General features: G+C 50.7%; 1 protein-coding gene across 1 annotated transcript in view; it reads right to left on the bottom strand.

Annotated features, from left to right (window-relative positions):
- Positions 1–1,784: 1,784 nt before the first annotated feature.
- Positions 1,785–12,237, bottom strand: part of LOC121277667 (serine/threonine-protein kinase MRCK alpha-like) — a 715,733-nt gene continuing 705,280 nt past the window's right edge. Inside the window, exon 37 of the mRNA XM_041187269.1 lies at positions 1,785–4,229. Coding sequence (XP_041043203.1) covers positions 4,098–4,229 — 132 coding nt within the window. The 3' untranslated portion in view covers positions 1,785–4,097. The remainder of the gene's footprint in view (positions 4,230–12,237) is intronic.

Genomic DNA, 12,237 nt, shown 5'->3' with positions numbered 1-12,237 from the left:
AAGATCCATCAGCATCCACGTTCTCTGAGCTTGTTCAAACCTGCCTCACCCATCTGGAGTCCTAAAATTTCCTACAGAAGTTGCTCCTCCTACATTCTCCTAACAATTACCCTGCCTACACTGACGTCCAGCTCCTTATCTAAATTAAATGGTCAGTATTCTCTATGGAGTTTGTTTCAATGAGATACTCCAGAGGGCAGCTGCAGCAATGAATTCGGGATCAGTGTCTAGGGTAAGGAGTTGACCAATAAGGAATGAGAGGAGGAGAAATTTCTTCTATCTCTATGCTAGAGGGTGTTGTACATGCTCAGTCACTGAATATATTGAAGACCGATCCATAGATTTTTGAACATGAAAGGGACAAAAATAGGTTGAGATCATAATGGTGAAGCAGACTCAAGGGGCTATATATTAAGTTCTTCTATCTGAGCCAAAAATGCTGGAGAAACACAAGCTGGAAAGAGAAAAAGGGGCATTATTGAGACAATCTTAACTGTGACTAAATATTTCCAATTTCAAGTTTTGCCCAATAATTTTTGACAGTTTGCTTCTGGTATATCATAAAGATGCCTCTGGAAGAGTTGTTGCATTAACTTGTCTTCCCCTTCCGCCTGCTAACAGTCCTGCTCGGTATTAATAATGAGATTACCATTAACTACCAAAAGACAACTTTGTACTGAAGACTTGTACTTGAGACCCCACCCCCTCAAACTGATTTCAAGGCAGCACAGAAAGAAGCTTCTCATCCCATCAGCCTGGGCTAGATCCAAACCTTCAGTGAATTACCCCACTCAAAAAGGGACATTAGGTCCATCTTCAGCTTATTGCCTGTCGTCTCCCATGTTACAGTAACTTAAATTATTGCTCAATGACATTGTATATTTGCAATAACAACATCACCACCTACTGTCTTAAGGCTTGACCCACCTCTTCAATCACTGTTGCATGTTATTTGAAGTCTCCTACAACACAGGCACCTTTTTGAGCTCGTTACTGCTCTTCTGTATGGTAACACTAATCATCTTTCCTTTCGTAATCTTGAGTTTTTACCAGTTACCAAGCTTGGTGTTACCACATCATCACCTGCTTTATTTCTTCTATCAGTATTTATCCCTCAATCAACCTCACTAATGACTAAATCATCTGTTTTGAATCTCATTGTAGTTTATGGGAACTGGCTGTGTGCAATTACCTGCCATGCTTCTTACACTAGAACAATGTTTCAGAAGTGCTTCAGGATATCCAGTGAAAGGTGTGATAGAAATACAAGTTCTTTCTTTTACAAATCACAGCTACACTTGAACAGCAAAGGGATGTTCACCGTCAACTGAATCTGATTTACTATCCTCAAAGGGAGGCCAAAAAACAAGACATGCAAAAATACAGTGTAAAGAACCATCAGATAAACAGGTGAATCTCTTAAAGATACAGTCAAAGTCATCCTCTGGGTTTCTTGACTCAATGGGATTGAGCAGACAGACTGGACTACACACAAAAACATCCCTAGGGAGAATATAAATGCACAGTTTCCCTCCACATCCTTATCCTAAACTTCACTTAGCCTGGATGGAAGTGAAAGAATGTGGTGTCAGGCCAGCAGGAGCCAGTTACCTTCAGGAGACGAAGGACATTTTGAAATTATATCAAACTGATCTCAATTCTCATTTATTAAAACCGAGATTTCCATTGTCTAACCCCCAAGCAAAAGAAACCAGAGCATTGAGATACCTGACTCTGATTTCACAGCTTACCCTAAAAGCAATAACAATGCAAAAGCAATCAAATTTGTAACAGTTCCCTGTTTTATTGAAATACATCAAAGTCTTGGTTAATATTTAGTGTGTGTCACCAACATAAAATCATGGTGGCTGGTCTTTAATAGTCAGACTGGCCACCTTAAATATTTTTGTGCAAAAGAATCTACAATCAGCAATAGTTTCTCTTACAAATTAACCCCTAAAAACATTAAGGGCAAAAGGAGTGATAAAGCCAAGCAATTAATTTACTGAAGTCAGCCTTTAACCTAAACCAAAAGAAAATTAAAAAAAACTGATTACATCTAAGACATGCAAAACTGTACAATAATCTTACAAAAGGGGGGAAAACCCTAAAAACTCTTGAAAATAAATGATATGAAATTGCCATAGTCAAAGGTAGGTCAGACCCATTGAACACCAACACTAGTAAACATATCCTTCCTGCTCACAGTTCTCCACACAATGATGTTTACAATTCACAGTCAGAGTTTGACAGCTCCCAGGTTTCTCCTCTTATCTGTTCATATCTTAACTCGAGTAGGAAAGATTGTGGCCACCTTTCCCACCCACACACTTTTCTGTCATCAAGACCCTGACGGCCGTCGGGAAGAAGCATATTCAAATCCAATGCCAAACTCATCTGAAATATTTCATTTAAAATGAAAACCACTTTTACTGTATCCAGATGTCCAGGAGTTTGACTGAGTGTAGGAGTGAGAGTACTCTGGGCTTCTTGTTTTACCCAGTCATCTCGAGCAGGGAAGTATTTCTTTTAATGATTTTTTTCTTCCCCTCCCTCCACCCACCCCAAACATAAGAACTCAAAGGGTTGCCCCTGCCTCTGCCAGTCCACTGACCAGCGTCGAAATGCTTGCTGCTTGTCAAAATGTTTCTGCACTCCTGGCTGCGGGTCAAACGTCCTTTAACATACTCAAGCCTCCTCAATAAACTTTATATCTCTTCCCTGTTACAGAAAGTATGGAAAAGCTGATGGAAAACAAGAACCCACGGGCTTTGAATAAACAAAGAGAATGTAAGAATTATTTACTGACAAAGCAAAATAACCATTAAAGCATTCAGTGTCCCAGGCTGTCTGACTCCAGGGTTTTCTGTTGAGCGTAACAATACATAAATATCTGGGAAGGATGCGGCAAAGCAGACACAAGGAGGTGGCAGGGCAGTTAATTCCCCCTTCCCACCATAAGTCAGCTGTGTATGGTGTACAAAAAATATATATATAATGTTGCTCTGATATTTGGGTGTTTAATCAAATACTGCCTTCGAATGACTACAGAAAGGGACATTCTTTATTCAAACAGGATCAACAGATCTCCCCTGAACTGAGCAGAGCCTTAAACTAGTGCAGTCTTTGTTTTTAATTTTGCAACATGCAACATAAAATCATTTTCCACCTACAGATTGTACTTTATTTACTGCAGTACAGTGGCTATAAGTATTTTTCGTCTCAGCTTCAAAGTTGCTGCTTCCACCTCTTCTGTGTGTTTTTTTTTAAAACTTTAAATTTTTGCTGTGTTTTGGGTACTACACTGAAGAACTATATATAAGAAACTACCAGCAGGGACTGTGACACCACACACAAAGTAACCTTTCCTTCAGTCGCTGTTTCAACAAGTAAAACTATACACAACTTTATATATATATACTTTATATATATTCTATATCACAAAAGAATTTTTTTGTGTGTTTTTCTTTTAGCAAAATAAGGTTTGGTGATTTGTTTGCAGATGTACACATATCATTATTGCAAAATAAAATAATAATTGAAAGAAGCCTGATCACACTAGTACAGAGAAAGAAATGCCTGCTGGCACTTGATTTCTTGGAAGAGATTGAAGCAATGATACAAAGTCAAGGCTGCATTCCAACCCTCCCTCCCCCCTGACCCCGATCCTGTTTATTCTTTGAGATTGTACCTGGCTAGAGAGCTGCAATGAGAAACAACACCTTAAACATCAGTTACACAACTTAACCAAGATCCCATTTTTTAAAAAAATAAAACAGAGTAAGCTACACCCACAACAACCCTAAAGAGCAGCTAACGTCACTCTGAGAGGAAAAAAAAATTGCTTTTCCTCTTTTTACAAGAGAGAGAAAAACGTAAAGCAGTCAGCAGGGAAAAGCTCCCACGTGATGTGTCGATATATGTGTGTGTGAAATTTACAAGATCAGGCCTTGTCCCTAAATCCACAATGTTCCTGTGTCTTTTTGATAGATCTGCAGCAAGAGTCTGGCACAGATTGGAGAGCAGAGTAGGACTGGGTGCAGCAAGACAGGAGTAAAGGGCTGATTTGTTGGAATTGCTTTCAGAATGGAGAAGTCTCATGTTTCCCAGCTGACACGCTCGGTGTTTTCTAGCAAGAGTGACTGTGGTTTGTGGGGCGAGATGGGGCTGGGTGGGCTGCTCAGGTTGGAGCTGTTGGAGGCTGTCGAGTGTCTTGGAGAATCAGAATCCTGAAACAGAACAAAAGAAGGGAGGGTTAATAAATTTACACAGCTTGGGGTTCACCGATTGCACCAGTACAACTTTGCTGTAATTTGTTTCCCTGTCCTCTCCCCACATTCCACATGGACAGGCAAGCAGCCATCCTTCTCTATTTCGATGGCAGAAGGACACAATGTGAGAATACTCGGAATGAGAAAAAGGCATTTTTTAAATAATGCTGTCCTTGGGACGTGAGTAACACTGGACAATATTTATTGGCCGTCCCTGAGACAATGACAAGCCAGCCAGAGAGGGTGGGAGTAGGGGCAGATGGATAAGGAGAACAGCTTTCCTTACCCTGAAAGCCATTAGGATTTAGCAACAAAATCCAGCAGTTTGGTCATTTCTTTTCCTGGTACCACAAATATTTATTAAATCTCAATTTGCAACAGTGAGAGTTGAAGTCTCAGCTGATGGATTACTTGTCCAGGACTACAAGACCTGCACCTCCCACCTCCCACAGTCCATATTATGACTCTCCTGATAATGGACTCATCTCCCCAGAAATTCTATATTCCCTGAAACCGCATGCACATCTTTCAGCTCCAATAATCTGTCTCTGGCCCAGCTCTTTTCCTTAAAGAGATATCGATCCAGTTTCCTTTCTGGCCAACACTTTGCTTTTTAAAAGGATAAGTGAGCTCAGAAGGAATTGCACTTGCTGGCAGTTCCACATATGCACTAGTCTGAGTGAGGCTCAGGTGGGAGTGTCAGAAAAGACCATCTGTCCTCTCACGCCCAATTACATTGCTCCTTGCTAGGATAAGTATTAATGCGATATCACTATGTACAGAGTCTCGAGTTAACAGCTCCTCCAAAATGTGGGCCACTCCGACAGTATGGCACACCCTCAGTACTGAATGGTATCTCTTATTTATTTCACTTATTATTCTATGTAGACTGGGAGGGGAATCTTAGTCTACCAGGTAGAAAACAGTACAGATTAGGCTCCTTCAGAACACTACATCAAGGTAAACCAAAAAATGGGGGCGGGCCAGCAGAATGTGGCAGGCAGACAGACATCACAAGCTAAAATTGGAAAGGGATAATTGTCAGGGGGAACATCTTCAAACAAAGAATGATCAACATTTGTCTCTTAAGTGGGGCAGAATAATGCAGGGAAAATCACTGAGTTAAAGTGTCATTCCATAGACAGATGATTCAATGGGGGCCTGCCACACAGTTTATTATGGGTGGATAACACTGGCCTTCCCTCGATGCACTGACCTTGTGAAAGTAAATCACCAGATATATTACATGTAAGGCAAAAGATCCATGTCTTCAATTGGCAATACAGTGGGGGCTAATGAAGGATTTTTAATCGACACTGTGAACATGGATAATGTTGAAAGGGAAGTGCTCAGGCCTCAGGCTTCTCTGATATTTAAAAATGTTCCCCTGGGGAATTTACACTTGGATCATCTAGCAGGGTAGAAATGGGCTGGGGGAAGGGGAGGGTGGCAAGGAGGGTTTCAATTCCAGAGTAAAAGGTAGAACTGAAGGAGGAAGGAATTAACATTCTAGTGTCACATTGCTAAAGGGAACAGAACAACGAGCAGAAACAAGGCAAAGGGAAGTGTTGCCCAGAAAGGTAAAGAAAGGAAAGGGAAGGTAAAACATAAAGTAAGGTATGAAAATGATTCATAGAATAGTTAGTAGAGATGGGGCCATTTGGCCCATTGAGTCTCTGCTGGACAGGATCTTGGAAGATCAATGAGCTTGTTCCCTGATGTCTGTGGGGGAAAGGGGGTGGGGGGAGTTGGAATGTGGGGGAAGGAGGGTGGGGGGAGTTGGAATGTGGGGGAAGGAGGGTGGGGGGAGTTGGAATGTGGCAGAAGGTGGGTGGGGGGAGTTGGAATGTGGGGGAAGGAGGGTGGGGGGAGTTGGAATGTGGCAGAAGGTGGGTGGGGGGAGTTGGAATGTGGGGGAAGGGGGTGGGGGGAAATTGGAATGTGGGGGAAGGGGGGTGGGGGGAGTTGGAATGTGGGGGAAGGTGGGTGGGGGGCAATTGGAATGTGGGGGAAGGTGGGTGGGGGTATTTGGCATGTTGGGGAAGGGGGCGGAGTTGGTCAGTGAGGGAAGGGGGGGGTGGAGGGGGAATTGGACAGAGAGGGAAGGGGGGGTGGGGGGGGAGTTGGACAGTGAGGGAAGGGGGTGGGGGGGGGATGGACAGTGAGGGAAGGGTAGGTGGGGGGAGTTGGACAGTGAGGGAAGGGGGTGAGGGGGGAGTTGGTCAGTGAGGGAAGGGGGTGAGGGGGGAGTTGGACAGTGAGGGAAGGGGGGGTGGGGGGGGAGTTGGACAGTGAGGGAAGGGGGTGAGGGGGGAGTTGGACAGTGAGGGAAGGGGGGGGTGGGGGGGGAGTTGGACAGTGAGGGAAGGGGGGGTGGGGGGGAGTTGGACAGTGAGGGAAGGGGGGGTGGGGGAGTTGGTCAGTGAGGGAAGGGGGGGTGGGGGGGAGTTGGACAGTGAGGGAAGGGGGGGTGGGGAGTTGGACAGTGAGGGAAGGGGGGGTGGGGGAGTTGGACAGTGAGGGAAGGGGGGGTGGGGGGAGTTGGACAGTGAGGGAAGGGGGGGGTGGGGAGTTGGACAGTGAGGGAAGGGGGGGTGGGGAGTTGGACAGTGAGGGAAGGGGGGTGGGGGGAGTTGGACAGTGAGGGAAGGGGGGGGGTGGGGGGGGATGGACAGTGAGGGAAGGGGGGGTGGGGGGGAGTTGGACAGTGAGGGAAGGGGGGGTGGGGAGTTGGACAGTGAGGGAAGGGGGGGTGGGGAGTTGGACAGTGAGGGAAGGGGGGGTGGGGAGTTGGACAGTGAGGGAAGGGGGGGAGGGGGGGGTTGGACAGTGAGGGAAGGGGGTGGGGGGGGAGTTGGTCAGTGAGGGAAGGGGGGGTGGGGGGGGTTGGACAGTGAGGGAAGGGGGGGTGGGGGGGGTTGGACAGTGAGGGAAGGGGGGGTGGGGGGGGTTGGACAGTGAGGGAAGGGGCTGGGGGGAGTTGGAAAATGGAGGAAGTTGGACAGTGGGCTGTGTGGGGGGTAAGTTAGACAGTGGGCTGTGTGGGGGGTAAGTTAGACAGTGGGCTGTGTGGGGGGGGTAAGTTAGACAGTGGGCTGTGTGGGGGGTAAGTTAGACAGTGGGCTGTGTGGGGGGGGGTAAGTTAGACAGTGGGCTGTGTGGGAGGGGGTAAGTTAGACAGTGGGCTGTGTGGGAGGGGGTAAGTTAGACAGTGGGCTGTGGGGGGGGGGGTAAGTTAGACAGTGGGCTGTGTGGGAGGGGGTAAGTTAGACAGTGGGCTGTGTGGGGGGGGGTAAGTTAGACAGTGGGCTGTGTGGGGGGGTAAGTTAGACAGTGGGCTGTGTGGGAGGGGGTAAGTTAGACAGTGGGCTGTGGGGGAGGGGGTAAGTTAGACAGTGGGATGTGTGGGAGGGGTAAGTTAGACAGTGGGCTGTGTGGGAGGGGGTAAGTTAGACAGTGGGCTGTGTGGGGGGTAAGTTAGACAGTGGGCTGTGTGGGAGGGGGTAAGTTAGACAGTGGGCTGTGTGGGGGGTAAGTTAGACAGTGGGCTGTGTGGGAGGGGGTAAGTTAGACAGAGGGCTGTGTGGGAGGGGGTAAGTTAGACAGTGGGCTGTGTGGGAGGGGGTAAGTTAGACAGTGGGCTGTGTGGGAGGGGGTAAGTTAGACAGTGGCTGTGTGGGAGGGGGTAAGTTAGACAGTGGGCTGTGTGGGAGGGGGTAAGTTAGACAGTGGGCTGTGTGGGGGGTAAGTTAGACAGTGGGCTGTGTGCGGGTAAGTTAGACAGTGGGCTGTGTGGGGGGGTAAGTTAGACAGTGGGCTGTGTGGGAGGGGGTAAGTTAGACAGTGGGCTGTGTGGGAGGGGGTAAGTTAGACAGTGGGCTGTGTGGGAGGGGGTAAGTTAGACAGTGGGCTGTGTGGGGGGGTAAGTTAGACAGTGGGCTGTGTGGGAGGGGGTAAGTTAGACAGTGGGCTGTGTGGGAGGGGGTAAGTTAGACAGTGGGCTGTGTGGGAGGGGGTAAGTTAGACAGTGGGCTGTGTGGGGGGGGTAAGTTAGACAGTGGGCTGTGTGGGAGGGGGTAAGTTAGACAGTGGGCTGTGTGGGAGGGGGTAAGTTAGACAGTGGGCTGTGTGGGAGGGGGTAAGTTAGACAGTGGGCTGTGTGGGAGGGGTAAGTTAGACAGTGGGCTGTGTGGAGGGGTAAGTTAGACAGTGGGCTGTGTGGGAGGGGGTAAGTTAGACAGTGGGCTGTGTGGGAGGGGGTAAGTTAGACAGTGGGCTGTGTGGGAGGGGGTAAGTTAGACAGTGGGCTGTGTGGGAGGGGGTAAGTTAGACAGTGGGCTGTGTGGGAGGGGGTAAGTTAGACAGTGGGCTGTGGGGGGGGTAAGTTAGACAGTGGGCTGTGTGGGAGGGGGTAGGTTAGACAGTGGGGCTGTGTGGGAGGGGGGTAAGTTAGACAGTGGGCTGTGTGGGGGGTGGGGTAAGGTTGACAGTGGGCTGTTGTGGGAGGGGGTAAGTTAGACAGTGGGCTGTGTGGGGGGTAAGTTAGACAGTGGGCTGTGTGGGGGGTAAGTTAGACAGTGGGCTGTGTGGCGGGGTAAGTTAGACAGTGGGCTGTGTGGGAGGGGGTTAGTTCAGACAGTGGGCTGTGGGGGGGTAAGTTAGACAGTGGGCTGTGGGGGGTAAGTTAGACAGTGGGCTGTGTGGGAGGGGGTAAGTTAGACAGTGGGCTGTGTGGGGGGGGTAAGTTAGACAGTGGGCTGTGTGGGAGGGGTAAGTTAGACAGTGGGCTGTGTGGGCTGGGGGTAAGTTAGACAGTGGGCTGTGTGGGGGGTAAGTTAGTCAGTGGGCTGTGTGGGAGGGGGTAAGTTAGACAGTGGGCTGTGTGGGAGGGGGTAAGTTAGAAAGTGGGCTGTGTGGGGGGGTTAAGTTAGACTGTGGGCTGTGTGGGAGGGGGTAGTTAGAACAGTGGGCTGTGTGGGGGGGTAAGTTAGACAGTGGGCTGTGTGGGAGGGGGTACGTTAGACAGTGGGCTGTGTGGGAGGGGGTAAGTTAGACAGTGGGCCTGTGTGGGGGGGGTAAGTTAGACAGTGGGCTGTGTGGGAGGGGGTAAGTTAGACAGTGGGCTGTGTGGGAGGGGTAAGTTAGACAGTGGGCTGTGTGGGAGGGGGTAAGTTAGGACAGTGGGCTGTGTGGGAGGGGGTAAGTTAGACAGTGGGCTGTGTGGGAGGGGGTAAGTTAGAAGCTGGGTGTGTGGGCGGGGGTAAGTTAGACAGTGGGCTGTGTGGAGGGGGTAAGTTAGACAGTGGGCTGTGTGGGTGGGGTAAGTTTAGACAGTGGGCTGTGTGGGGGGGGAGGGTGTGGTAAGTTAGACAGTGGGCGTGTGGGGGGGTACGTTAGACGAGCGGCTGTGTGGGGGGGGTAAGATTAGACAGGGGGGCTTGTGGGAGGGGGTAAGTTAGACAGTGGGCTGTGTGGGAGGGGGTAAGTTAGACAGTGGGCTGTGTGGGAGGGGGTAAGTTAGACAGTGGGCTGTGTGGGAGGGGGTAAGTTAGACAGTGGGCTGTGTGGGGGGTAAGTTAGACAGTGGGCTGTGTGGGAGGGGGTAAGTTAGACAGTGGGCTGTGTGGGGGGGGTAAGTTAGACAGTGGGCTGTGTGGGGGGGTAAGTTAGACAGTGGGCTGTGTGGGAGGGGGTAAGTTAGACAGTGGGCTGTGTGGGAGGGGGTAAGTTAGACAGTGGGCTGTGTGGGAGGGGTAAGTTAGACAGTGGGCTGTGTGGGAGGGGGTAAGTTAGACAGTGGGCTGTGTGGGAGGGGGTAAGTTAGACAGTGGGCTGTGTGGGAGGGGTAAGTTAGACAGTGGGCTGTGTGGAGGGGTAAGTTAGACAGTGGGCTGTGTGGGAGGGGGTAAGTTAGACAGTGGGCTGTGTGGAGGGGGTAAGTTAGACAGTGGGCTGTGTGGGGGGGTAAGTTAGACAGTGGGCTGTGTGGAGGGGGTAAGTTAGACAGTGGGCTGTGTGGGAGGGGTAAGTTAGACAGTGGGCTGTGTGGGAGGGGGTAAGTTAGACAGTGGGCTGTGTGGGAGGGGGTAAGTTAGACAGTGGGCTGTGTGGGAGGGGGTAAGTTAGACAGTGGGCTGTGTGGGAGGGGTAAGTTAGACAGTGGGCTGTGTGGGAGGGGTAAGTTAGACAGTGGGCTGTGTGGGAGGGGGTAAGTTAGACAGTGGGCTGTGTGGGAGGGGGTAAGTTAGACAGTGGGCTGTGTGGGAGGGGGTAAGTTAGACAGTGGGCTGTGTGGAGGGGGTAAGTTAGACAGTGGGCTGTGTGGGAGGGGGTAAGTTAGACAGTGGGCTGTGTGGGAGGGGGTAAGTTAGACAGTGGGCTGTGTGGGGGGGTAAGTTAGACAGTGGGCTGTGTGGGAGGGGGTAAGTTAGACAGTGGGCTGTGTGGGGGGGTAAGTTAGACAGTGGGCTGTGGGGGAGGGGTAAGTTAGACAGTGGGCTGTGTGGGAGGGGGTAAGTTAGACAGTGGGCTGTGTGGGGGGGTAAGTTAGACAGTGGGCTGTGTGGGGGGGGTAAGTTAGACAGTGGGCTGTGTGGGAGGGGGTAAGTTAGACAGTGGGCTGTGGGGGGGGTAAGTTAGACAGTGGGCTGTGTGGGGGGGGGTAAGTTAGACAGTGGGCTGTGTGGGGGGGGTAAGTTAGACAGTGGGCTGTGTGGGAGGGGGTAAGTTAGACAGTGGGCTGTGTGGGAGGGGGTAAGTTAGACAGTCGGCTGTGTGGGAGGGGGTAAGTTAGACAGTGGGCTGTGTGGGGGGGGTAAGTTAGGACAGTTGGCTGTGTGGGAGGGGGTAAGTTAGACAGTGGGCTGTGTGGGAGGGGTAGTTAGACAGTGGGCTGTGTGGGAGGGGGTAAGTTAGACAGTGGGCTGTGTGGGGGGGGTAAGTTAGACAGTGGGCTGTGTGGGAGGGGGGGTGGGCTGTGTGGGAGGGGGTAAGTTAGACAGTGGGCTGTGTGGGAGGGGGTAAGTTAGACAGTGGGCTGTGTGGGAGGGGTAAGTTAGACAGTGGGCTGTGTGGGAGGGGGTAAGTTAGACAGTGGGCTGTGTGGGAGGGGGTAAGTTAGACAGTGGGCTGTGTGGAAGGGGGTAAGTTAGACAGTGGGCTGTGTGGGAGGGGGTAAGTTAGACAGTGGGCTGTGTGGGAGGGGGTAAGTTAGACAGTGGGCTGTGTGGGAGGGGGTAAGTTAGACAGTGGGCTGTGTGGGGGGTAAGTTAGACAGTGGGCTGTGTGGGAGGGGGTAAGTTAGACAGTGGGCTGTGTGGGGGGGTAAGTTAGACAGTGGGCTGTGTGGGGGGGTAAGTTAGACAGTGGGCTGTGTGGGAGGGGTAAGTTAGACAGTGGGCTGTGTGGGCGGGGGTAAGTTAGACAGTGGGCTGTGTGGGAGGGGGTAAGTTAGACAGTGGGCTGTGTGGGAGGGGGTAAGTTAGACAGTGGGCTGTGTGGGGGGTAAGTTAGACAGTGGGCTGTGTGGGAGGGGGTAAGTTAGACAGTGGGCTGTGTGGGAGGGGGTAAGTTAGACAGTGGGCTGTGGGGAGGGGGTAAGTTAGACAGTGGGCTGTGTGGGAGGGGGTAAGTTAGACAGTGGGCTGTGTGGGGGGGTAAGTTAGACAGTGGGCTGTGTGGGGGGGTAAGTTAGACAGTGGGCTGTGTGGGAGGGGGTAAGTTAGACAGTGGGCTGTGTGGGAGGGGTAAGTTAGACAGTGGGCTGTGTGGGAGGGGGTAAGTTAGACAGTGGGCTGTGTGGGAGGGGGTAAGTTAGACAGTGGGCTGTGTGGGGGGGGTAAGTTAGACAGTGGGCTGTGTGGGAGGGGGTAAGTTAGACAGTGGGCTGTGTGGGAGGGGGTAAGTTAGACAGTGGGCTGTGTGGGAGGGGTAAGTTAGACAGTGGGCTGTGTGGGAGGGGTAAGTT

Source organism: Carcharodon carcharias, chromosome 5 (assembly GCF_017639515.1).
Source record: "Carcharodon carcharias isolate sCarCar2 chromosome 5, sCarCar2.pri, whole genome shotgun sequence".
Lineage (NCBI taxonomy): Eukaryota > Metazoa > Chordata > Chondrichthyes > Lamniformes > Lamnidae > Carcharodon > Carcharodon carcharias.
This window is presented reverse-complemented; position numbering and strand designations above follow the sequence as displayed.